Raw genomic sequence first — 25497 nt, forward strand, 5'->3', positions numbered from 1 at the left:
GGGGGGGGGGGGGGGGGGGGGTCTCTTAAGTTGTTATATCTGGCCACCAGCTTAGGGGAACTTGAAACTGTGTCAAGATTGACCAAGCCCTGCCTCTGGCATGAGAAAGTTAAACTTGCATTCAAAATAAATGCTGAGGAAACATGAAATTATAAGCATTTCCTACACTCATACACAATTATTTGTCAATTAAAATTAATTAATTTTAAAAAATTCATAGCACAAACCAGCAGGCTGGAAGTTTAGGTGAGAGTTGGTGTAGTGGATTGAATTATGTTCCCCCAAAACTCACTGAAACTTTCATTGTGTCCCAAGTTTTATGTATTAGAAACTTACCCCCCATCGTCACTGTTTAAGAGGGTGGGAAAACCCATTATGGTAATTGAAAGATGGATCCCTGAAGAGGTGATTATATTGTAGGACCATGCCTAGTGAATTGATTGAAAATGATGGTCATGGGCATGGTTCTGAGGGCTTTAAAAGGAGAGGAGAGTCTCTCTGCTCCCACCATCTTGCAATGTGAGACCCCTGTGTTGGGAAAATAGAATTCTATTTTCCCCCTGTGTTGGGAAAATAGAATAATCAGGCTCCCCTTGCCTCAGGACCGGTTGGGGGTGGTTCAGTAAACAAATTGAGCATGTGGGTGGATGAAGTTGGGGCACGTACTCGGCTCCGTGGCTTTGGCTGGCAACTGCTTCAGGCAGACGCCACTCTGCAGCCATGCTTTCCAATCTATGGCTTCCAGGGACCTGTTTGCCGGTTACCTAGCTCATAGACCTGCATGTAAGGGGTCTGGTGACCCAGCCTGGCATGTGAGGGGTCTGGGGACCCAGCCCGTGAAGGATTTATGACCCAGTCTGTGAATGGGTTTGTGGGGTCTGTGAGCTCCAGACCTAGCATGGTCGTGTAGCACGACAATTGGCCAGGAACAGGATTCCGACATTAGCCTGTAGCTTCACACCTGGGTCACTGTCGCCACCACCAGATGGACTTTGGACTACTCAGCCTCAGAAACTGTAAGCAATAAATTTTGTTTTTCTTTATAAATCACTGAGTTTTGTGTATTCTGTTATAAGCAACACAAACAGACTAATACAGAGGGTAATCTACTCAAAGTCAACTGATTTAAATGTTAATCACATCTAAAAAGTACCTTTATAGTAACACCTAGACTGGTGTTTGAGCAAACAGCTGGGCACCGTAGCGTAGCCATTTTGACATGTAAAATTAACCATTTCAACTCATGTCCTTAATTTATGGCACATTTTATTTTCTTACCTCTTGGGTAATTTTCTTACTTTTACTTTACCTATTCTTTAATTTTATCTTTTATCCCGTTTCTTAACCCTTTCTGTTTTTGTTTACCTTCTCAGAGGTTTTCTCAGCCTAACTTCAAACCCTTTCTTCAGGGCTTTAATTTTTGCTATCATTTTTAATTTCTAAGAGCTTTTTTTGAGTGTGCTTTGCTAGATAGTACATTCTCTTTTCTCTAATGATGTACTGGCCTCCCACCTGAGGAGATATGTATTTATTTATTTTATTATTATTATTACTTTTTAAAGATGACTGGTAAGGGGATCTTAACCCTTAACTTGGTGTTGTCAGCACCACACTCTCCAAGTGAGCCATGGGCCGGCCCCCTGAGGAGATATGTAGATATATGTTTTTTCTGTTCCCTGAATTAATCATTTCTTTAAAGTTGTTTTTTCCATTTGTTTATTTTTCTTTCTTGTTACAGATTTTACTCAAGTTTCTAGTTCTGAAAATATAAGAATAACAAACTTGCTATCTCCTGTCACAGAACAGTTCACTTCTTGACACGACATGTGGGTTTTTTCTCCACACACCAAGCATGCAATCAATTCTGCCACAGACACCAGCTAGGTGTCCTCTTTAATTCAATTCATTTCTGACACTGTCTGCCTGGAGGTAGCATCAGATCCCACAGGTTGAGGGCTTAGTTCCACAAGATCACCTCCCACTTGCAGTGCCAATCACAAGCTCCAGGTTGTTTTACCTGTGCTTCTCACCCATTAGCTCTAGCTACAATTTGCAGTTCTCACAACCCCCTCCCCAGATTTGACTAATTTGTGAGAGTGGTTCACAGAATTCAGGGAAACACCTTACTTACATTTACTGGTTTATTATAAAGGGTATTACAGAGGGTGCAGATCAACAGATGCATAGGACAAGGAATGTGGGAAGGGGCATGCAGTTTCCATGCCCTCTTTGGGGAAGCCACCCTCTAGGAACCTCCATGTGTCCGGCTATCTGAAAGCTCCCTGAACCCAGCCCTTTGGGGGTTTTATGGAAGCTTCATTATGTAGGCGTGATTGATTAAATAATTGGACATTGGTAGTCTGCTTAACCTTCAGCCCCCCTCTCCTTTAGGGAAGTTGGGGGGGGGGCTGAAAAATCGCAGCCCTCTAATTATGCCTTATCTTTCCCTTTCTCAAGCTACATAGGGGCTGCCAGCCATCAGTCAATTCACTGGCATACAAAAAGAAACTTATCACTTTGAAAAGGGTTTTAGGAGTTGAATGCCAGGAAACTGGAACAAAGACCAAATATATATTTGACAGTAAATATCATACTGATTGTATTAGTCCTTCTCCATTGCTTACCTCAAAATACTTGGAACTGAGTGATTTATAAAGAAAATGAAATTTATTGCTTACAGTTGCTGTGGTTGAGAAGTCCAAAGTCCATCTGGTGGTGGCAGCAGAGATCCAGGGGTCTCACACTGCAAGATGGTGGAAGCAGAGAGAGAGACAGAATCTCCTTTTTTAAAACCCTCAGAACCATGCCCCTGCCCACGATTTTTAATCCATTCACTACTGCACAGTCCTACAATCCAATCACCTCTTCAAGCTTCTGCCTTTCAATTACCGTAATAGGATTTCTCACCCTCTTAACAATCACTTTGGGTAAGTTTCTAATATGTAAAACTTGGGGAACACAACTCAAGCTTCAGTGAGTTTTGGGGGGACATAATTCAATCCCCTACACTGGTGTTCCCTAACTTTCTTTTGATTTTTAGAATAAACTACTAAAATACTAGTTGGAATGTCTGCGTGTGTGTGGGAATAGTCTTTCTATGGACCAGTTCAATTTCTTCAGAGAGAAATTCTTGTTTCTATTGCTGTGTAGAGTTGGTGGGGGGTGAGTGAGAAGGGTCCTTAGCATTTATTATTTTTGCTTCCATTTAATTACCCCTTTTCTCTGACACTGTGAGTACTTCACTTCTGCCTTTAACTGAAACTTAATGCCAGAGCCTGTCTAGCTCAACCTCTTCCGAATAATATAATTCTGCTCAAATCAAAGGGGGTAGATACTGTCAGCATGAGATGAGGAGGTCTGGGTATACAGACTACTCCTTTTAAAACCTTGTAACTGTCCTTCCTCTTTTCAGTCTTCCTTTGTACCCCCACTTTCACAGGTGCCTGATAACTCCGATTTCTGACCCTCTCCAGAGAGGTTTGAAAATATATACATATATGCTTGTTTTCTGTTTGCTTCTCACCTTATTTGATGTTCAGAGTCATTTATACTGTCTTGGTTTTAGTCTTCTAAAATTTTGCTGAAGTGAAGTCACGTGGTTGTTGTCTCCTTTTGTGTTCCTTTGACTTTAATTTTTAGTCATTTTTATTTTTCTATCATTATAGTGATATTTTAGGGGGAAGCAGAAACAAAAAAAATGTATTCATCTGTTCTTTTTAACTAGAAGTCTCCTAAACACTCTTAAAACCTTGATTACTTCTATCTTCTTTTTATTCTATCTAATCTGTGTGAATTCATTTCTATCAAATCTGTTCTATTTTTATTTTGTTTTGTTTTTTTACATTACTCTTAAAACCTTGATTACTTCTATCTTCTTTTTATTCTATTATCTGTGTGAATTCATTTCTATCAAATCTGTTCTATTTTTATTTTGTTTTGTTTTTTTACATTTTGGAATGTGAAGAGTGAATCATAATATTTAAGTTGGATATGATCTTAGAGATCCTCTCCTGATCCTTCATTTTATAGATGAGGGTGGTAAGACACAAGAAAACTTTAAGATTTGGTTATAGTATCAGTTAATTTTTGCTGTATAACAAACATCCTAAATATAGTGTCTTAAAACAATGATTTACTTCTTGTGATTCTTTGGGTTGGCTGGATGGTTCTTCTGCAGCTCTCTTGGACTAATTGGGCATTTTTATTTTTAGTCAGGTAGCATCTGAAAGTGCTCTTGGGGCCAGGATGGATTCACTGACATGCATGGCAGTTGGTGCTGACTGTGGGCTGGTATACAGTTGTTCTTCCCTGCATGGCCTTTAATTCTCTAGTAGACTAGACCAGCTTCTTTATAACATGACAGTCACAGGGCAGCTTTAAAAAAGGGAAAGCCCACTGCAAAAGTGAGTATTAAATCTCTGCTCGTGCCACATTTGCATCTTATATTTTATTACCAAAATTCTCTCTCAATATGTGTCTCAGTTTTCTTGTCTGTAATGAGGATAGCAGTGATAACTACCTCATGGAGTGTTTTGAGAATTCGGTGTGAGATAATACATATTAACCACTTAGAACAGTGATGGTCACATGGTGATGATGATTATTAGTTGTTAACCGGGTTAACCCAACTGCTAGATCAATTTTTTAAGTGACTTTGCATATGTGGTATATTTTCATTATTTATTGGCTTGCAGTTTAACTATTAAAAGGCAGCCTTTCTTTCACAGTGCTTGGGGAGTACCTCCCTGTTTACCATCACTGTCACCCAGTATAGTGAGTATACATTGAAACACTGAAGAAGGTATTTATTATGATGCATATTGTTTGACATGTAGAAGTAGATGAGATTACAGAGGGAATGGGTATCAATAGGAACAGACTTTAGGACTGAGCTGTAACATTTAAATATAAAGGACAGTCAGAGGAGGAGAAGCTACCAAGGAAGTCTGAAAAGGGGCAACTGGGGAAGTAAGAAAAAAAAAAACAAGAATGTTTGGTATCACGGAACCAACTGTCCAAAGATGGTAAGAAGTTAAGTATGATGGGAACTGAAAAATGTCCATTATATTTAACTATGTGGAAGACATTGAGAACCTTAACCACAGCTACTTCAGTGGGACAGTAGGGGCAGTAGCCAAACAATACATAAAACCTCTTCTTTATCTCTACATGTTAGCCTGGTCAGTGTCTGCCCATTTTGTCCCTACCCCTGCCTCGACCTCCATTACAATTTATAGGTAAGGCCCTTATTAACATTAGATCTATACTATTAACAGTTGCATTCTAGCTGGTCTCCTTAATTTGCCTCTCTAAAAGCACCTCCCCTTTCTTACCAATTAATCACAAACAGTGTATAGATTCATCTCTACTCAAATCATGTAACTCTCAGTCTACCTTTGAGAGATTCTGTACTACTTAACTACAGATTTCTTAGGTTTGGGTCTAAGGTATCTACAGTGTAGATGAATTATACTTTTTCAGTGTTATTGCTCACAATTCTCCTTAGGTAGACTCCCACATTTCTTCCTGTAATATTTTGTATCTCCCAAATCTCTGAACTTTTCCATTTTTGCAGCACTGTTCTGCTCTTTCTTTTTCCTCAGTATCGGTGTTATACACATACTTTGGTGTATCTTTCATACGCCAGATAGAGTGATCAGAACAACACAGGATTAGGTTTTAAAAATATACTTTGCAATACAAAACTGTTCCTGGAAAAGAGAAATCAGTGAATAAGCCAAATGTTGGGGGTAGCTAAATAAAACACATTTCATAAATATTGAAAGTTATCCATGTTATGTGGGCCAAACTATGTATAAACTAATTGTAGTTTTGTTTTTATATGCTGGCAATTCCCAATTTTATATATTTAGCCCAGAATCCCTCTTCTGAACTTTAGGCCCATTGATGCTTTACTCAGCAAATATCTCAAACTTAACATATCCAAAGCAGAACACATACTGTCTCAAGTGTCTCCTCAAAACAAACAAAAAAACCACCTCATCTTCCACCATTCAATTATTTAGGTCAGAAATCTGGAAACCAAATTTCCTGACCTCCTCTTTTTCCCTGTATCCCTTTGTTAAGTTATTCCCTAGTCTTGTCTGGTCTTCTAAGTAGTTGTCATATGTCTCATTCTTTTCATCCCTAATGTTATTACCCTTTTGCAAGCGATTATTATTTTGTTGCCTGGTCTAATAGGGTTTTAGCTGGTCTCTGGCATCTACTCTTACTCCCATGTAGAGCAGTCTATCCTGAAACCAGAATGAACACTAAAAATGTATATCTTCAAAGGAAGATACACAAATGGTAAACAGACACATGAAAAAATGCTCGGCATCACTCAGGGAGATGCATCAGGGAAATGCAAATCAAAATCATATTGAAAAATATAACCCCAGTAAGACTGGCTGTTTTCAAAAAGACAGAGTAACAAATGCTGGCGAGCATCCTCTCACCTTCCCAAACCTGTGTCTCAGCAAAGTCTTTTAATGTTTTTGAGACAAACTGATTTACCTAATGCCTGCGCCTTAGAAGTTAATGGCCCTACTTTGTAATTCTGATTATTTTGCCTTGAACTTTTAATATATCATCTGTAGAAATTTCGTGAAAGTTTGTTAATATTTTTTATCTTTTATTTTCTTTCTGTCAATCCTCCGGTGGCTATCTGCTCTGAAATAAGCAAGAAAAAAAAAAGAAAAAAACGTATATAGGTTTAGTAACAGTGAAAGATGACTGAACAAGATGAAAAATTGAATTTAAGTATTAACACATATATATACATATAAACAGTCTTGTTGATTTAAAAATGAGTAAACTAGGTTGGAATTAAAAATCATTTAATTTCTTAAATTCCTCCAGTTCTCTATTTTGAAGCATAAAGAAGTACAACATGTGGTTTTAGATTAAAAATTTGCTTTCAGGAGTAATTCTTCTTACGGGTCTTTTACGTCAGTGTGTTATATAAAAAGGGCTCTCTTTTGGCACTTGTACCCAAGGCTGGATGGGAATGAGCCAAATCTGAATTGAGCCCTTGCATCGACCTGCCCACTCCCATTCCTCTTTTTATATGATTAGGTGTGGTACAGTACAAAGAATACATAGACTTTGGACTTAGATACACCTGGGTTCAATTCTCAGCTGTACAACTTAGTATGTGAGCTTGGGAAAATCAGTTACTTGCTTTTCTAATCTATAGAGATAAGAATAGTAATTACTTGATACAGTTGTAAGAACTAATTTTAAGGAAATGGAAAATTTGTTATCATACTCCTTGGCACTTAATAAGTGTTACAGTTTATTAGTTTTTCTGAAGAAATTTAAGTATTTTAAACAAGTAGAGATGAGAAGACCTTCACTCTAGTTTCTTCCCAGCCTATCAACCAATTATACCCTGTTTGGCCTAACAATCAAATATTAATTTTGTTTAACTTCTCTAAACCTGAGCTAGAAAAATGAGGTAATCTGAAAGTCAGAGGACCAGATCATATTAGAATAGCGCTTCTAACTTGAAGTAATTTATCATGACCAAGTGGCTCTCATCTTTTGGAACTGAGCAAGTCAGCTTGTTTAGAAAGAGTTATCTCCAGCTGTAGGATTGAAATGAAACACTCTTATATTTTATCTTTTGCTACCTACAAGAATTAGAAGAAAACATTCCTGCCAGTAGTTTCAATATCTTATTGTCTCAATTCAAAGTATCGACTACTCTTATTTTGTCCCTTCTCTTCTTTCAAGAATGTAGTTTTAGTTACTGTGTCTGCACATTGCTCAGGCAGTGAGTGACTGGCCTGATACCTTCCTTCACCTAAGGTGTACTGTGGTTTTTTGACTCTCTTGTAAAGGGCATCCGTTTTTTAATTTTGTTTTTGGATTGTTCATTACTAATATAATTGGACTCTTCTGTTTGTAAGGTCACTTCATCTGCCAATAGAAATACTTTTACTTCTTCCTTCACAATTTGGGTGTCTTTTTTCTTTTCTTTGTTGTTATTGTTGTTCTTGTTATCTAATTGCTTTAGCTAGAACTTCCAGTACAGTGTTGAATAGAAGTGAAGAAAGAGGGCATCCTTGTCTTGTTCTTGATCTAGAGGGGAGAGCTTTCAGTCTTTTGCTGCTGAGTATGATGTTAGCTCTGGGGTTTTTATAAATGCCCTTTATCAGATTGAGGAAATTCCATTTTATTCCTAGTTTGTTGTGTGTTCGGATCATGAAAGTTTAATTTTGTCAAATGCTTCTGCATCAATTGAGGTTGTCACTTTTTTTTTTTTTCCTTTCACTCTATTAGTGTGGCATGTGACATTTATTTTTGTATGTTGGACCACCCTTATAATTCTGAAATATGTTTTGGAAGAATTTAAGACTCGAGTTAATTCTTTGAATGTTTGGTGGAATTCACCAGTGAAAAGCCATCTCCTCCAGGGCTTTTTGGAGGGAGGTTTTGGTTTACTTATTCAAAGTGTTTACTTTTAAAAATGTGTTCAGGTTTTCTGTTTCTTCTTGAATTTGTTTAGTAGTTTGTGTGTGGCTAGAAAATTGTTTATTTTGTCTAGGTTATGTAATTTGTTGGCACACAGTTGTTCATTGTGTTTTCTTATGAACTTTTTATTTCTGTAAAATCGTTTTTTTTCAGTGGTAGTGTCCACACTATCATTTCCAATTGTAGTAATTTGAGTCCTCTTTTTTTTCTCAGTGAAACTTGAGTTCTGTTCATTTTGTTGATTTTTTCAAAGAAACAACTTTTGGTTTCATCAATTTTCTCTGTTTGCATTCTGTTCTCTTATTTTATTTATCTCTGCCCTAATCTTTATTTCCTCCTTTCTGCTAGCTTTGGTTTTATTTGCTCTTTTTTTCTAGTTCCTTAAGGTGTAAGTTAGGTTACTGATTAGGATATTCGGTTTTTTTGTTCTTTTTTAAGGTAGACATTTATTTGTATAAATTTCCCTCTGAGCACTGCTTTCACTGTGTTCCCAACATTTTGGTATGCTTTTGTATTCATTCATTTCTAAGTATTTTGTAATTTCCCTTGTGATTTCTTCTTTGATCTATTGGTTGTTTATGTTGTTTGATTGTCACATAAAAAATTTCCAGTTTTCCTTCTGATACTGATTTCTAGTTTTAGTCCATTGTGGTTGGAGAACATACTTTATATGATCTCAGTCTTTTTAATTTAATGAAACTTATTTTGTGGCCTAACTTATGATATACACTGGAGAATTTACTGTGTACACTTGAGAAGATTGTGTATTCTGTTGTTGTGTGGAGCATTCTATATATGTTACGCCTAATTTTTTATAGCGTTGCTCAAGTCCTATATTTCTTTCTTAAATTTTTGAGTGGTTGTTCTGTTAATTATTGAAAGTGGGTTATTGAAGGCTCCAAGTATTATTTTAGTATTATGTATTTTTCCCTTAAAGTCTGTTAATTTTTGCTTCATAGGCTTTGAGACTGTTAGCTATGTATAGGTTTATAATTGTTATGTCTTCTTAACTGACTGACCATCTTCTCCATATATAGAGTCCTTCTTTGTGTCTTGTAACAATTTTTGAACTGTAGTGTCTTTTGTCTGATATTAGTAGAGCCACTTTTATGGGTGGAATTGCTTCCCCCAAAAGATGTTGAAGACCTTTCTGAGGTACCTGTGAATGTAATATTTGGAAATAGGGTCCTTGCAGATAAATAGACCTTAGTGGTGACTTGTTATGGCAGTTCTAGGAAACTAAGGTTTTGTACCAGAAGTTGGGTGTTACAAAATACCTTAAAATGTGGATGTAGCTTTGGGATTGGGTAGTGGGTGTTGGCTGGGAGTCTGCTGAGATGCTTGATTGAAAAAGCATCCTGGATTGCTTTGAAGAGACAGTTGACAGAAATATGGGTGGTAAAGGCAGTCTGTGGAGGCCTTAGAAGAAAATGATGGATTTATTATTGGGCAATGGAAAAAAGGTGATCCTTGTTATAAAGTTGCAGAAAACTTGGCTGGATTGTATTCTACTATTGAGTGAAAAATAGAACTTATAGCAGCGAACTTGGATGTTTAGCTGAGATTTCCAAGCAGATATAAAAGATGCAGCCTAGTTTCTCCTTGCTGCTTATAATAAAATGTGAAAGGAAAGAGATAAATTGAGGAATGAATTATTTAGCAAAAAGGAACCAGCACTTGATAATTTGGAAATTTTCAGTTTGTCCAGACAGTGTATTCTGGTAACAGGATCAAAGGTGTAACTGGACTATTTCCTAAAAAAATTAAATGTGTAACTTGTGGATCCAGTCTGCCATCTCAGCAGATCCAGGAATAAAGATGTAATTTTCTAGGAAAGATCTGTGGAGGACCCTTTTGTTCAATGGCTTGGACCTTATGAATTATGAGGTTTTTCAGAATTTTGTGCCAGCAGAAATACTGCCAGACTGGACTGAAAAACAGAGACAGGACAAAATGAAAGAATGACTGTGGGGACAGAGCCACAAATGCAGAGGCCTGGGCTTAGGAGACCTTCTGGGAACAGAGAAGAGGGCTGTTGCTCCAGTGGGCCCCAGAGTGCAAAGCATTGATCTGCAGAGGATTATTTTTAGGCCTTAAAATCTAATGGATTCAGTCCATAGACTCTTGAAAAAAATCTAATGAAGTTTGCTTTACTAGATTTTTGATTTGCCAGGGACTAGTAACCCCAGTGACCTCCTTTTTCATATCAGGTTTGTTTGTTTTGGGGGGTGGGTTGATATGGAAATGTCTTTTCTATGCTTATCTCACTGTTGTATTTTGGAAGCAGATAATTTGTTTTCTGGGTTCACAGCTCCGCAGATGGAACCATTTTGTCCCAGAATGAACCATACCTGCTCTGACTCATAACTGATTTAAATGATTTAGATGATGAGATATGAGATTTTTGAGTTGGTGATGTTTAGTTATGATTTGGAACTTAGAGTTGATGTTGGAATGGGTTAAGATGGGGATGCTGGGATTGGATGGATGTATTTTGCACATTGGAAGGACATGAATTTTAGGGGGCTAGAAGATGTGGACTATTATAGGTTGACTCTTGTCCCCTGAAAAAATGTGTTCAAGTCTTAGTAGATCTTAGTACCTATGAATGTGGCTTTATTTGGAAATAGGATCTTTGTAGCTGTAATCTAGTTAAGATGGGGTTATACTGAGTTAGAATGGGCCCTACCTAATCCATTGTGACTGATGTCCTTATGAGAAGAAGGAGGAGCCAGAGACACAAACACATGGGGGGAGAACACCATGTGATGATGAGAATACAGTTGAAGCTGGTAGCTGCAAGCCAAAGAATGTTAAGGATTGCCGGCCATCATCAAAAGCTAGAAAGAGGTGAGGAATGATTCTACTCAGAATCTCAGATAGAGGCATGGCCCTGCCAACATATTTATTTTGGACTTGTAGCCTCCAGAACTATGAGAGAATAAATTTCTGGTTTTTTAAGCCATCCCAGTTTGTAGTGATTTGGTACAGCAGTCCCAGGAAACTAATAAACCACCTCAGCTCAAGGGAGGGAGGTTTTGGTAAGGGGCAACAATAATCAACCACAATGTATATCGACAAAATAAAATTTTTAAAAAAAATACAATAGTATTAAAACATTCCCTTTGTTGTAATTAAAAAAAAAAAATTCAAATAATCCTAAAAAAAAAAAATTCTGCAAAAAAATAAAAAAAAATAAACCACCTCAGCTCTTTCTTGTTTACTATATTGAAATAACTTTTCCCATTCTTTCAGTTTGAACCTACTTGTGTCATCTAAAGTGAGTCTCTTGTAAACAGAATATAGATAGGTCATTTTTTTAAAAAGTATTAAACAAGGCCGGCCCGTGGCTCACTCGGTAGAGTGCGGTGCTGATAACACCAAGGCCCCGGGTTCGGATCCTATATAGGGATGGCCGGTTTGCTCACTGGCTGAGCGTGGTGCTGACAACACCAAGCCAAGGGTTGAGATCCCCTTACCGGTCATCTTTAAAAAAAAAAAGTGTTAAACAAAAATGTTATCATAGTGTATATATTGTTTTGTGTCCTTTTTTTTACATTTAGCAATATTTTTGCTGATATGTCATTCTTTACAGGTACCTCCATATAGTCTTCCATCATAGTAATATATTGTTCTTTATTCATGCTTTATTTAAACACTTTCTCATTTACAGAAGGTTAGGTTGTTTCTAGTTTTCACTGTTAAAAAAATGCTTCAGCGAACCTCAATTTGCCAGTTCATTTTCCTAGGATAAATACTTAGAGGTAAAATTGCTGCACATATTTTTGGACTTTACCTGGAAGTAACTAATGTTAATCAACTTATTGTGTATCCTTCCAGAAGGGTTATCATATATAAAATATAGCTGTCTTCCATATATATACACACATATACAATATAATTCATAAAACCAGTCTTCTCTGGATAGTTTTCTACTCTTTTACTACTTGAAAACAGTGCTGTAATGACTAACGTATATATAAATGTGATTGTAGTTTTGTAGTATAAATTCCTAGTAGTTGAACTTCACTTGAAAAAGTTTATGCATTTATAATTTTGGTATTTATTACCAAATTGTCCTTCATAGAGGTTTTCTTAATACCCACACTATCATCTGTGTATTTGAGTGTCTGTTTTCCTACAGCCCTGCCAATACACTGTTGTCAAACATTTGGCTCATTGTCAATATGATAGGTGAGTGAGAACATGTGATTTCTCTTTCTCTGCCTGACTTGTTTCACTTAATATAATTCTCTCAAGATCCATCAATGTTGTTGCAAATGGCAGTACTTCATTCTTTTTTATAGCCGAGTAGTATTCCATTGTGTAGATATACCACATTTTCCGTATCCACTCATCTGATGATGGACATTTGGGCTGGTTCCAGCTCTTAGCTACTGTAAAGAGTGCTGCAGTGAACATTGGAGAACAGGTATACCTTTGACTTAATGATTTCCATACCTCTGGGTATATTCCCAGCAGTGGGGTAGCTGGGTCATATGGTAGATCTATCTGCAGTTGTTTAAGGCACCTCCATACCATTTTCCATAGACGCTACACCATTTTGCACTCCCATCAACAATGTATGAGACTTCATTTTTCTCCACAACCTCGCCAGCATTTCTCATTCACAGTATTTGGGATATTAGCCATCCTAACTGGGGTGAAATGGTATCTCAGTGTGGTTTTGATTTGCATTTCCCGAATGGTGAGTGATGTTGAGTATTCTTTCATGTGTCTGTTGGCCATTCGTTTATCTTCCTTTGAGAAATGCCTATTTAGCTCTTTTGCCCATGTTTTAATTGGGTTACGTGTTTTTTTGTTGTAAACTTGTTTCAGTTCCTTGTATATTCTGGATATTAATCCTTTGTCAGATGTATATTTGGCAAATATTTTCTCCCACTCTGTTGTCTTTTAACTCTCTTTATTGTTTCTTTTGCTGTGCAGAAGCTTTTTAGGTTGATACAGTCCCATTTGTTTATTTTTCTTTGGTTGCCCATGCTTTTGGGGTGGTATTCATGAAGTCTGTGTCCAGTCCTACTTCCTGAAGTGTTTCTCTTGTGTTTTCTTTAAGAAGTTCTGTTGTTGCGGGGTGTATATTTAATTCTTTAATCCATTTTGAGTTTATTTTAGTATATGGTGAGAGGTATGGGTCTAGTTTCATTCTCCTACATATGGATATCCAGTTATCTCAGCACCATTTGCTGAAGAGGCAGTCTCTTCCCCAGTGTATAGGCTTGGTGCCTTTGTCAAAGATCAGATGGCTGTAGGTGTGTGGGTTGATATATGGATTCTCTATTCTATTCCATTGATCAGTGTGTCTGTTTTTATGCCATGCTGTTTTGGTTATTATAGCTTTGTAGTATAGTGTAAAGTCAGGTAGTGTTATGCCTCCAGCTTTATTTCTTTTGCTCAACATTGTTTTGGCTATGCGTGGTCTTTTGTTATTCCATATAAATGTCTGGATAGTTTTTTTTTTTCCCATTTCTGATAAAAATGTCATTGGAATTTTGATGGGGATTGCATTGAATTTGTATATCACTTTGGGTAGTATGGACATTTTCACAATGTTGATTCTTCCAACCCAAGAGAATGGGATATCTTTTCCATCTTCTTGTGTCCTCTTTCATTTCTCTCAGCAGCGGTTTGTAGTTCTCAGTATAGAGATTTTTCACATCCTTGGTTAACTCAATTCCTAAGTATTTTATTTTTTTGGTGGCTATTGTAAATGGCAAGCTTTCTTAATTTCTCTGTCTGCATGTTTACTATTGCAGAACAGAAATGCTACTGATTTTTTATGTTGATTTTGTATCCAGCAACATTGCTGAAATCATTTATCAACTCCAAGAGTTTTTTTGTGGAGGCTTTAGGCTGTTCGATATATAGGGTTATGTCATCTGCAAAGAGGTACAGTTTGACTTCATCTTTTCCAGTCTGGACGCCCTTTATTTCCTTCTCTTCTCTGATTGCTCTAGCTACTACTTCCAACACTGTGTTGAATAGGAGTGGTGAGAGTGGGCATCCTATTCTAGTGGGCATCTAGTTCCTATTCTTAAAGGAAAAGCTTTCAGCTTTTCCCCATTCAGGATGATATTGGCAGTGGGTTTATCATATATGGCTTTAATTATGTTGAGATACTTTCCATCTATACCTAACTTATAGAGAGTCTTTGTCATGAATGAGTGTTGAATTTTATCAAATGCTTTTTCAGCATCTATTGAGATGATCATATGGTCCTTGTGTTTGATTTTATCGATGTGGTGTATCACATTTATTGATTTGCGTATGTTGAACCAACCTTGCATTCCTGGGATGAATCCCACTTGATCGTGGTCTATAATTCTGCATATGTGTTGCTGTATTTTGTTAGCTAGTATTTTACTGAGGATTTTTGCATCTATATTCATCAAGGATATTGGCCTGCAGTTTTCTTTTTTAGTTGTATCTTTGCCTGGTTTTGGTATCAGAGTGATGTTTGTTTCATAGAATGAATTTGGGAGAATTCCTTCTGTTTCAATCTTCTCGAATAGTTTGGAGAGAATTGGTATTAATTTCTCTTTAATGTTTGGTAGAATTCTGCTATGAATCCATCTGGTCCTGGGCTTTTCTTTGTTGGGAGCCTTCTGATAACAGCTTCAATCTCTTTTCCTGTTATTGGTCTGTTCAGATTTTCTACATCTTCTTGGCTCAGTTTTGGTAGCTTGTGTGTGTCCAGAAATTTATCATTTCCTCCAGATTTTCAGACTTGTTGGCGTATAGTTGTTTACACTAGTATTGAATGATTCCTTGTATTTCAGAGTTACGAGTTGTAATATAACTTTTCATTTCTAATTTTTGTTATTTGGATCTTCTCTTCTTTAGTTACCGTTACTAATGGTTTGTCAATTTTATTTATCTTTTCAAAAAACTAACTTTTTGATTCATTGATCTTTTGTATTGTTTTTTGGGTTTCAATTTCATTAAGTTCTGCTCTGATCTTAATGATTTCTTTCCGTCTGCTAAATTTGGGTTTGGATTGTTCTTGTTTTTCCAATTCTTCAAGGTGAAATATTAGGTTGTTCACTTGCCATCTTTCCATTCTTCTGAAGTAAGCATTTAATGCAATAAATTTCCCCTTTAGTACTGCTTTTGCTGTATCCCACAGGTTTTTGTATGATGTATCATTATTTTCATTCGTTTCAATAATTTTTTTGACTTCCTGTTTGATTTCTTCTTGGACCCATATGTCATTAAGTAGCATGCTGTTTAATTTCCATGTGTTTGTATAGTTTCCAGAATTTCATTTGTTATTGAAAGTCTATTTTATCATATATAAGAATAGCTACTCCAGCTCGTTTTCCATTTCTTTTTGCGTGGTCCTTTCACTCTTAGTCTGTGTGAGTCTTTATAAGTGAGGTGGGTCTCTTGAAGGCAGCACCTAGTTGGGTCCTCCTTTAAATCCAGTCAGCCAGTCTGTGTCTTTTGATTGGGGGATTTAATCCTTTTACATTAAGAGTTGTTGAAAAGTGTTGATTTAATCCTAGCATTTTATTGATTTTTGTTTGGATGTCTTCGGTGTCTTTTGTTCCTTTCTGATTTACTGTTTGTTTTCTGTATTTGTTGGTTCCTTGGGTTGTAGGTAAACTTTTTTTTTCTCTTCATTGTTAGCATTTCAATTTTACTAGTAGTTTTTAATTTTTCTTGAGTTTTTATTGCAGTGGTAGTTATTTTTCAGGTACCAAACCCAGTACTCCCTTGAGAATTTCTTGTAAGGGCGGTCGTGTGGTAGTGAACTCCCGCAGTTTTTGTCAGAGAAATATACTATTTGCCCTTCATTTTGGAAAGATAACCTGGCAACCTCTGTCCTTTAGTATTTTGAATATATCATCCCATTCCTTTCTGGCTCTTAGGGTTTGTGATGAAAAGTCTGATGTTAGTCTGATTGGGGCTCCCTTACAGGTGATTTGATGCTTCTCTCCTGCAGCTTTTAAGATTCTCTCTTTGTCTTTGAGTTTTGCCAATTTGTCTATAACATGTATTGGAGAAGACCTTTTTGCGTCGAATACATTTGGGGATCTTTGACCTTCCTGAATCTGAAGATCTGTGTTTTTTCCTATACTTGGGAAGTTTTCTGTCACTATTTTGTTGAATATGTTTTCAATGCAATCTCCTTTTTCCTCCCCTTCTGGAATACCCATGACTCAGATATTTGAGCGCTTAAGTTTGTCTGATATCTCTCTTAGATTTTCTTCAGTATTTTTAATTTTTTTTTCTTTTTATTTTTTGTCTGCCTTTGTTATTTCAAACAGCCCACCTTCAAGGGCAGAAGTTCTCTCTTTTGCTTCTGCAAGCCTGCTTGTTAAACTCTTTGTTGTGTTTTTTATTTCTTTGAATGAATTCTTCAGCTTGGCCAGCTCTGCTACATTCTTTTTCAGGGCATTGATTTCCTTGTACATTTCTTCTTTCAGGTCCTGTATAGTTTTCCTTGTTTCATCGTGTTGTCCAGCTGAGTTTTCTTGTATCTCATTTAGTTTCCTTAGAATTATCACTCCAAATTCCTTGTCATACATTTCAAGGGCTTATTCTATAGGATCTAGAGCTTGAGAGTTATTGCCTTTTGGTGGTGTACTTTCTAGATTTTTTATGAAAAAATCTACCAGAAATATGTTCTGGTATCTTTGATGTTTAGTCATTGTGGCAGGGGATTTCATGGTCCACTGTTTGGACACTGTTGTCTGGCTAGGATGCTGCTGGGGCTGCCAATTTGGTATGGTTGCCTCAGTGTCTGCTCGGTTGCCCACTGGTGCCTTGGGTGCATGGTTGCCTTGGGTCTTGGGCCTCCCCGGGGAGGCGCCTCTCCAGTCAGCATGCACTTGGCTGGGCTGGGGATGGAGTTGGGCGGCAGCAGCGAGGTCTATCTGCTGGGTTGCGCTCTGGCTCTGCAGGACGTGTGGTCTCCGTGGATCTTCCACTTCTTCCGATGTGAAAGCCAGTTTCTAATGTTAACTCTTTATTGCTCTGGAGAGGTTGACCTATCTCACTTAATTCACCCTTAAAGCATGGGGAAATACAGGGTAACAATAATAGATTGTATGTGCTTGTGCTCAGTGTCTCACTGGACAACTGAAACATAACAACACTGGAGCTGGACTTTGCCATGGGATTGCTCTGTATGTTAATTCAAATTCATTGGTGTAGTTACAGGGAAAACTGTTGATTAGAGTCAAGGGAAGGTATCCCTGTTATGGAATTCCTTTTTAGCAGTTCTGTGCACTGTTGTTTGGTTGTTAAGACATTTAGACCTAAGGTTCTTTCTTTTTAGTGCCTCTGTATTTGTGGTCATCTTTCTGGGACCACTTACTTAATTTAGTTTAACTTAGACCCTAAAGGTTAGAATTCTGTGGATTGAATTACTTGGGTGTATTTTGCAAACTTCTCCTGCACTTTTTAGTAAATAAGACAATATAAAATTATTACTTTTCAACATGAAGTGTTTTCTTTAGGGTAATGACATTAAGGATAAATTTTATCTTATTTTTCTCTCATCTTGTTTCTATTATTTCAGTAAAAAATCCGTGGGTTTTTTTCCCTTTAAAAAAAAAAATTTAATTTATCTTCTTTTCAGTAGGTGTATTTACATTTAGTAGATATACAAGGATGGTTATTGGTTAACTGTAAACCTAAAAAGAGTGTTATATGTTTTTATCTAGATCCCAAGGAAGAGATAGAGGAAGAAGACGATTCTGCCCTCCCTCAGGAAGTTTCCATTGCTGCAACTAGGCCTAGCCGAGGCTGGCGCAGTAGTAACAGGACATCTGTTTCTCGCCATCGTGACACAGAGAATACCCGAAGCTCTCGGTCCAAGACTGGTTCGTTGCAGCTCATCTGCAAGTCAGAACCAAACACAGATCAGCTTGATTATGGTACAGTGCAAGTAGAGTTTGGTTACTTAGTAATCAGGTGTTTTTTGATTTTAAATGTAATATTGAACATTTACCTAAACAGCTTAACTTTCAGGGACAGATGTGGTAGTATAGGGAGGTTTTCGTTTGGACAATTTGCAGATATTCTTTTGTATAATTACCCAATGTAATAATTTGATTTGAATGTCTTGGCTGCAGAGAAAAAAATATCTTATATCTACATAAATAAAGGGTTTTTTTCTTATTTTATTTTTCCAGATGTTGCAGAAGAGCATCAGTCTCCAGGTGGCATTAGGTAAAAAACTTTGTATTTCATATTTAAACCTTTGGGGACATAAAGTACAGTCACATTAAATGATTCAGAAGTTAGGGGCCTGCCCGTGGCTCACTCGGGAGAGTGTGGTGCTGACAACACCAAGTTAAGGGTTAAGCTCCCCTTACCGGTTATCTTTAAAAAAAAAAAAAAAATGATTCAGAAGTTTTCTATCTGAATTGATTTTGAGCTGTAAGAGGAATTAACTTCAGTTTCGATATTTAGATTCCACATTGATCTTGAATAGAGCTTTAACCAGATAACCTTTAGTTACATAGTTCAGAAACCTTGTCTTGAGTACCTTCTGTGTTCAGCTTAGTCTGTGCTAGGTACTAATGTGAAAAGTGAGTGTTTTGACCAGGATTTTAAAGGGGCAGCATATCTAGGATTTATGTATTTTTAGTTCCAATTATTGTTCTTTAAGATAAAGAAGGCTAGATTGTGGTTCAACTAGATCATAAGAGTAAAAATTATAGATAATGTGAAATTTTAGCTACCTCTAAATAAATTACTAAATAAAATCCAGCCAGAAATGATTCTTACAACCAGAATTTCTCATTTCGATATTTGCTTATTTTCAGTAGTGATGAGGAAGAGGAGGAAGAAGAGGAAATGTTAATCAGTGAAGAGGAAATACCATTCAAAGATGACCCAAGAGATGAGACCTATAAACCCCACTTAGAAAGGCATGTCTCAATGAAAAATAAGTAGGAAAGCACTGTTGCATGCTTTGGTTTTGTGTTATTGCCAAACAAATGCGTATAGACTTAATTTTAAATGAGTAATTAATTAGCATTTGTTTTGCAAATCTAACATCTTATCACTTCCTCATACATGTTTTATCTTAACAGAGTATCGTGAATTCCCTGAATACTTAGAATGTTTTACTTGTCTTGTTTTTCTTTATACCTATGGTGAGGTTTGATTCTCAGGAATCTTTATCCGGAGGGGACAGGGGAGTGTTCATTCCATAGGCAACAAATATAGTTATAAATACTGTGCATGTGAGGAACAGTTGGTGAGAAATCACATTTCATAAGCTGAGGATCATAATTTTATAATAAATCAATGATTACCCTAAGATTTATTAACCTGTTGTCATAGTCTTCCTTGAAAAGTTTCTTTGTGGGTTACCATTGTTGAACTGCATTTGTGTTTTTAGGGAAACCCCAAAGCCACGGAGAAAATCAGGAAAGGTAAAAGAAGAGAAAGAGAAGAAGGAAATTAAAGTGGAAGTGGAGGTGAAAGAAGAAGAGAATGAAATTAGGGAGGATGAGGAACCTCCTAGGAAGTGAGTAGGCTATTATAACTTAAAATGGAAATCTAACAGATTTTGAAGCCACCAGTGGAACAAAGGGTGGGAATTTGAGGAGGGATGTTGACATATACATAGTTCAAAATATACTTTTTTAACTTAAAAAAATTTGCCTCAAGTAGCTGACAGTTTCATTGGAGAGAGACTTCTCAGAAGTTTGAAGTGTTTAATTTTAATTCAAAGCAATACTTAATTCCAAATGAACGGGGAAGACAATAGCTATAGGGAAGCAGAGGGAGTAGAGACAACAAGAAAAAGCATGGCAGATGTGGGTTCTCAGAAGGGCAAATAAGGCAAAAGATGTAATAACCTTAATCAGGTAAAACTTTGCCTAGCAACCATTTCCCATTGCAGATAAAAGATTTTAAATGTTTAGGCTTTTTGGTTCTCCTGGAAAGAGAGTATATATTTATATTCTTAGGGTTTTTTTTTTTTTTTTTTGATAATAGACTCTTTCATTCTGCTTTTTAAATTAAGGTAATAGACTTTTCACTATAACAGCTCTTCAAGTAATAATATTGAAATTTCTCCAAAGCTTACGTAATCATAGTTTAAACAAGGTTAACATTTAGTTTGTGAGTGCAGACTGATTTGAGAGTGAAATTACTTCAGAGGAAAATCCTGCTTGATTTGCCAGATATGTCTTTGGTTTTATGTATTCTGGGCTATCCTTTGTGTCTGCCACCTGCTCTTTGGAGCTGAGTATGTTTTCAGCCATTCTTTACTCTATAAGCTTCAGTCTGGAATATGTGGGCAATTACTCTGTCTTTAATTATAGGAGAGGAAGAAGGCGAAAAGATGACAAAAGTCCACGTTTACCCAAAAGGAGGTGAGGAATTAATGCTCCTATTGTTCTGTACCTTATTTCTAGTCCTAGGCACGTTAGTCATTTAGCCTTCATTTTAATACTGCAAGAATGGCTACTCAAAAATTTCACAAAAGCAATTTCATTAATGTTCTCGATGCACTGATACTGTGTTTTTATTTTCATTGCAGGATCTTGAAGTTTCTAAAAATCTTAGTACTTTCTCTTTACTTTTGGGGATTGGTAGTTTATTTTATGCTATTTTTAAACTGTCAAACATTTGGCAATTTCTGGTTACTTCTAACACATTCTGTGCAAGCCATATACTAGAAAAGAGACTTTAATTCTTCATACTCTAAAGTAGCTATTCCCGATAGTACAGTTTAAGTTAAAGGCCACTGTGCAAAATTCCACTTTTCTGTTGCTCACTTTTCTCTTATATTTTGATAATAGAAAAAAACCTCCGATCCAGTATGTTCGTTGTGAGATGGAGGGATGTGGAACTGTTCTTGCTCACCCTCGCTATTTGCAGGTCAGTGAAGTTGTTATGTTCCACTACTGGTTTTCATACTCTATAAGACTTTATAATTTGTGGACTTGTGTAGGGTTTATCTCTAACATACAATGTCAAGAAAAAAATCCTTGTTTAAAACATGAGATTACTTTAGACATTCTGTTTTTTAATGTGACTGAGAAACTGAGCTCAAATAGATGACTTTCCTTGGAATCTTGGAATATTAAAATATTTCCCATTGTGATATAAATACTTCTGATTTATGAAAGTAAAAAAGGTGGTTGTAAAAATAGATCAAGACACAGAGTAACCAATTTTAGTTTAATGTGTATTAGAAAATAAGTAAGATAACTCAGACCAGTGATTTCTTGGGTATTGTGCAAAATGAAGAAAAAATTTTTATTTTGGGTTTTGTTTTTATTTTTTTGAGTAGAGTTTTAAAAAAATTAGTAAAGATATAGATTATATTTAGGTAGGGCAGAAATAAGGAATGCCTATTTGATCTTCAGCAGCAAATATATGAGAGTAAGGCCTTACTTTTGGATTATGGTTCTGTTATATTAATGATAACTACTATTCTTTTGCTGTGTGCCATCTGCTTTACTAAGCACTGTACAGTACATAATCTCTCTATCACCCACATTATGAGACAGTTTTTGTTATCTCCATTTCACAAATGAGAACTGGAACTTGAAATATTTAAGTATATCTTCTAGGGTACTAGTGAATGATAGACCCATATTGGAACCAAGATCTACATATTTCCATAGTCTAGGTTTTTAACCATTGTGTTATACTGCCTCCCTGTTCACATATAAAGTATTTTTTGGTTTTCCTTCACTTTAAACTTAGCAAAAATAAAAAAGAGCTTTCAGGAAGCCTTACTTTTTATCCCTTTTTACTTTTACTGTTTTAGCACCACATTAAATACCAGCATTTGCTGAAGAAGAAATATGTATGTCCCCATCCCTCCTGTGGACGACTCTTCAGGCTCCAGAAGCAACTTTTGCGACATGCCAAACATCATACAGGTACTTTTTAAACTAAAATGTTTTTCAAGTATCTAAATGTACTGTACTTTACAGGTGCAGATTGGTGATGATGCAGTTTTTTATAACACATCTTTTTAAAAGAGTCTATAGTCAAGTGGGGGAGAAAGGTGTGAAAATAAAATGTAATAAAACAAATTTTATAAGGAATGAACAAACTAGTGCTTTTGGATTTTTATCCTTTGACTTCTATTCTTTATCCTGGTTTGTTTCTAATGAACAAACAAAGGTTTTTGAACCTTATCCTTTGACCAGGATAATGATTGTTTATTGAGCATGTAATTCTGTATTAACTGTGGACTAAACCCTTCACATATATTATTGTAATCTATCGACTTAACACCACTAAGTTTGCTTGTATTAGCCTTGTTTTATAGCTAAGAAACCAGAAGTTTAGCAGCATTAAGTAACTTGCCCATGGGTACATATCTAGTTTTTAGCAGAACCATTATTTTCTAATTCTGCTTCAGATAGATACTTGTAGTAGTTGTTATGGACTAAAAACAGGAAATATTGGGGAGAAAGTCTAAATGGTAAAAGGCTTGCTTATAGATTATGGTTAACCATTGAATAGTTCTTAGGACTTCTGCTGCTGTCAAAATCATAAAAGCTAACTCTTGAATTTGCATGCAAACTCTTGTAGAAATTGTTGATACAAAAAGAGAAGCTGAGTGTCTTTACAATGCATATTATAAAACAGACTCAAATTCCATTCATTTGTAGCCACTGATAATCAATGCAGTGCAGCTAATAGGGACAAATTAGGCTGGGTACATACCACTAATTGAGTATGGATCAGACACTTGGTTGTTAACGTATGTTTTCTTCTTAATAATCTTGAAGAGTAACACTAGGAATTCTAGTTGCAAATATATCATGTCTCCTGCTCAAGGTCCTACTGATGTAATGTACTCTTTCCTTTATTTACTGTATGTGTGACTTAGACAAGTTACTTAACTTCTCACTTTTCCTTATCTGTAAAGATACTAGTATTACAGAGTTATTGAAAAGATGAAATGAGATAATGTAAAGTGCTATTTACTGTACATGGTAGACTTTTTCAGAACATCAGGATTTGAACTTGGGTCTTAATCACTCAAAAGTCTACAATCTTTGCTTTATACCACGCTTCCTGAGAGAGAACACTGGACTGTCTCCACTCTGTTTCTTTATAGGTGCTGTAATTTCTTTGCTCCTCCTGCTCCCTGTTAATACTGTTTCATCTCATAGAAAAGTTGTTTCTGATAACCAGTTTACATTAGTTTAGCTAAATATCACAAGCCTACTATGAGAAACTGTTTTATAAATTCAGCTCATTCCAAGTAATTGTATTTTGTAATACAATTTTATGGTGTTAGTTTTCCTTTTGTGAGGAGATGTCTGGTTACCCCACTAGGTTAGAGCATGGTGCTGGTAACACCAAGGTCAGGGGTTCAGTTCTTCTTAACAGCCAGCTACCCAAAAAGAAAAAGAAGAAAAAAGTTTTCCTTTTGCAAATTAGTATATACAGACTCCCTTTGAAAATAATTTATTTAGCAAGTGGATGCCCCATCCAGGTTTGCCATGCTACTGTGAAGCTGGAAGAATGGACAAGAATGGGAAATGCTAAGAGTTGTCCCTGGATTAGAACTGTGCATTTTTTAGTTGTTGCTATACAAAATGTGGAACAGAGACCAACGTGCATTGGCATCACTCGGGTTCTTATGAGAGGTACAGAATCTCTGGCCTTACTTCAGATCTGGTGAATCAGCATATGCATTTAGTAAGATCCCCAGGTGATCCTTAAGTACATTCAAGTTTGAAGAAAACTTGACTCTTTTCCCACACTTGGTCCTCTCTGCCTCCCCACAATGGCTGGCCAGTACGGGGATCCAAACCTGTGACTTTGGTGTTATAAGACTGCACTCTAACCAACTGAGCTAACCAACCAGTACCTACACTTGGTTTTAAAGCATCTGGGAAAGAGTATAGGGTTAAATTGGATATTGTTTACCTTTTAACTTATTTGTGTTTTCCCTGTTACTATTTCTAGTAAATTTAAGTGGAAGGAGTAGAAAATGTAGCGGTCATTTATTCAACAAGTGTATGGTGAAATAAGTACAATGCTCCTTTGCCCCATGGATTCTGTACCATGTTACCAACTTGTCAAAAATCCAGTGGAAGGGGGGAGTGGTTGTGAAGTGACAAGGAGCTAGTGGGATGGTACAGAAGATGTGGGGTAGGAGAAAAAAGAAATACAAGTACTGTTTACATATAATTGATAGCAGTGACTCAAATCTTTGTGACAAGTTTGAGTTGTCTTGGGTAACATTTTTTGAACCTAGAACAGAGGGTATGATTACCATTTTAGATATGGATCAGTTTTCTTCTAGGTAATGCCAAATTTTTATTTTTATTTTGTTTCAATGCCAGATTCTTTCTATGTAAGCATTCAGTTTTCATAATCTGTGAAAAAACTGTTGTAAAGAATAAAATCTATGGAAAGAGTAGTGGTTTACTTGCTAAACAATTTATCCAAGATCTAGATTAGTTGTATAATTGAGATTAAGATTTCAGTTCCCATATTTCTATCTAGTTTTTCTTTTCTTTTTAAACAGGTTCTTAGGCTACTAAATGTATGGAATACTTTTTTTCAAAAAAGATAAAAATAGTATATTTCTTTCTAAAATTTTGTTTGCCCAAACTATTTATACATTGAAAACAGCATTGCTTCTACTATAAATTGACCTACCTGATCATCTGTTTACTTACTGTAAGCTAGGGAAAGTACTTAGAGTAAGTGGAACCCTAACCATATCATGTTTTCCTATTAGATCAAAGGGATTATATCTGTGAATATTGTGCTCGGGCCTTCAAGAGTTCTCACAATCTGGCAGTGCACCGGATGATTCACACTGGCGAGAAGCCATTACAGTGAGTATTTATTTGCTGGTGAACATCTGGGTGAGAAGTGCATATATACCACTTGGAGTGTTTGTCCCTTTATAAACATGTCAGCTGCCACAGCTATTTTCTTTTACCAAGTTAAAAAGTAGGTGTTGATTGAGGGAGCTAGTTTCCTAATTCTTCATAAGAAGTATATGTTACTGATTATTGTGTATATACTTGAGCTCTAAATTCT

General features: G+C 36.3%; 1 protein-coding gene across 1 annotated transcript in view; it reads left to right on the forward strand.

The window, feature by feature from the left end:
- ZFP91 (ZFP91 zinc finger protein) overlaps positions 1–25497 on the forward strand; it is a gene marked incomplete at its 5' end in the record, with an annotated part of 45112 nt that overhangs the window by 15674 nt on the left and 3941 nt on the right. The window contains 8 exons of the mRNA XM_008593594.1: positions 18168–18380; positions 18639–18675; positions 19275–19379; positions 19856–19984; positions 20787–20837; positions 21267–21345; positions 22244–22358; positions 25190–25289. Of these exons, the coding sequence (XP_008591816.1) occupies positions 18168–18380; positions 18639–18675; positions 19275–19379; positions 19856–19984; positions 20787–20837; positions 21267–21345; positions 22244–22358; positions 25190–25289 (829 nt within the window). The remainder of the gene's footprint in view (positions 1–18167; positions 18381–18638; positions 18676–19274; positions 19380–19855; positions 19985–20786; positions 20838–21266; positions 21346–22243; positions 22359–25189; positions 25290–25497) is intronic.

The sequence above is a fragment of the Galeopterus variegatus genome, unplaced genomic scaffold (assembly GCF_000696425.1).
Source record: "Galeopterus variegatus unplaced genomic scaffold, G_variegatus-3.0.2 Scaffold9380, whole genome shotgun sequence".
In the NCBI taxonomy this organism is placed as follows: Eukaryota; Metazoa; Chordata; class Mammalia; order Dermoptera; family Cynocephalidae; genus Galeopterus; species Galeopterus variegatus.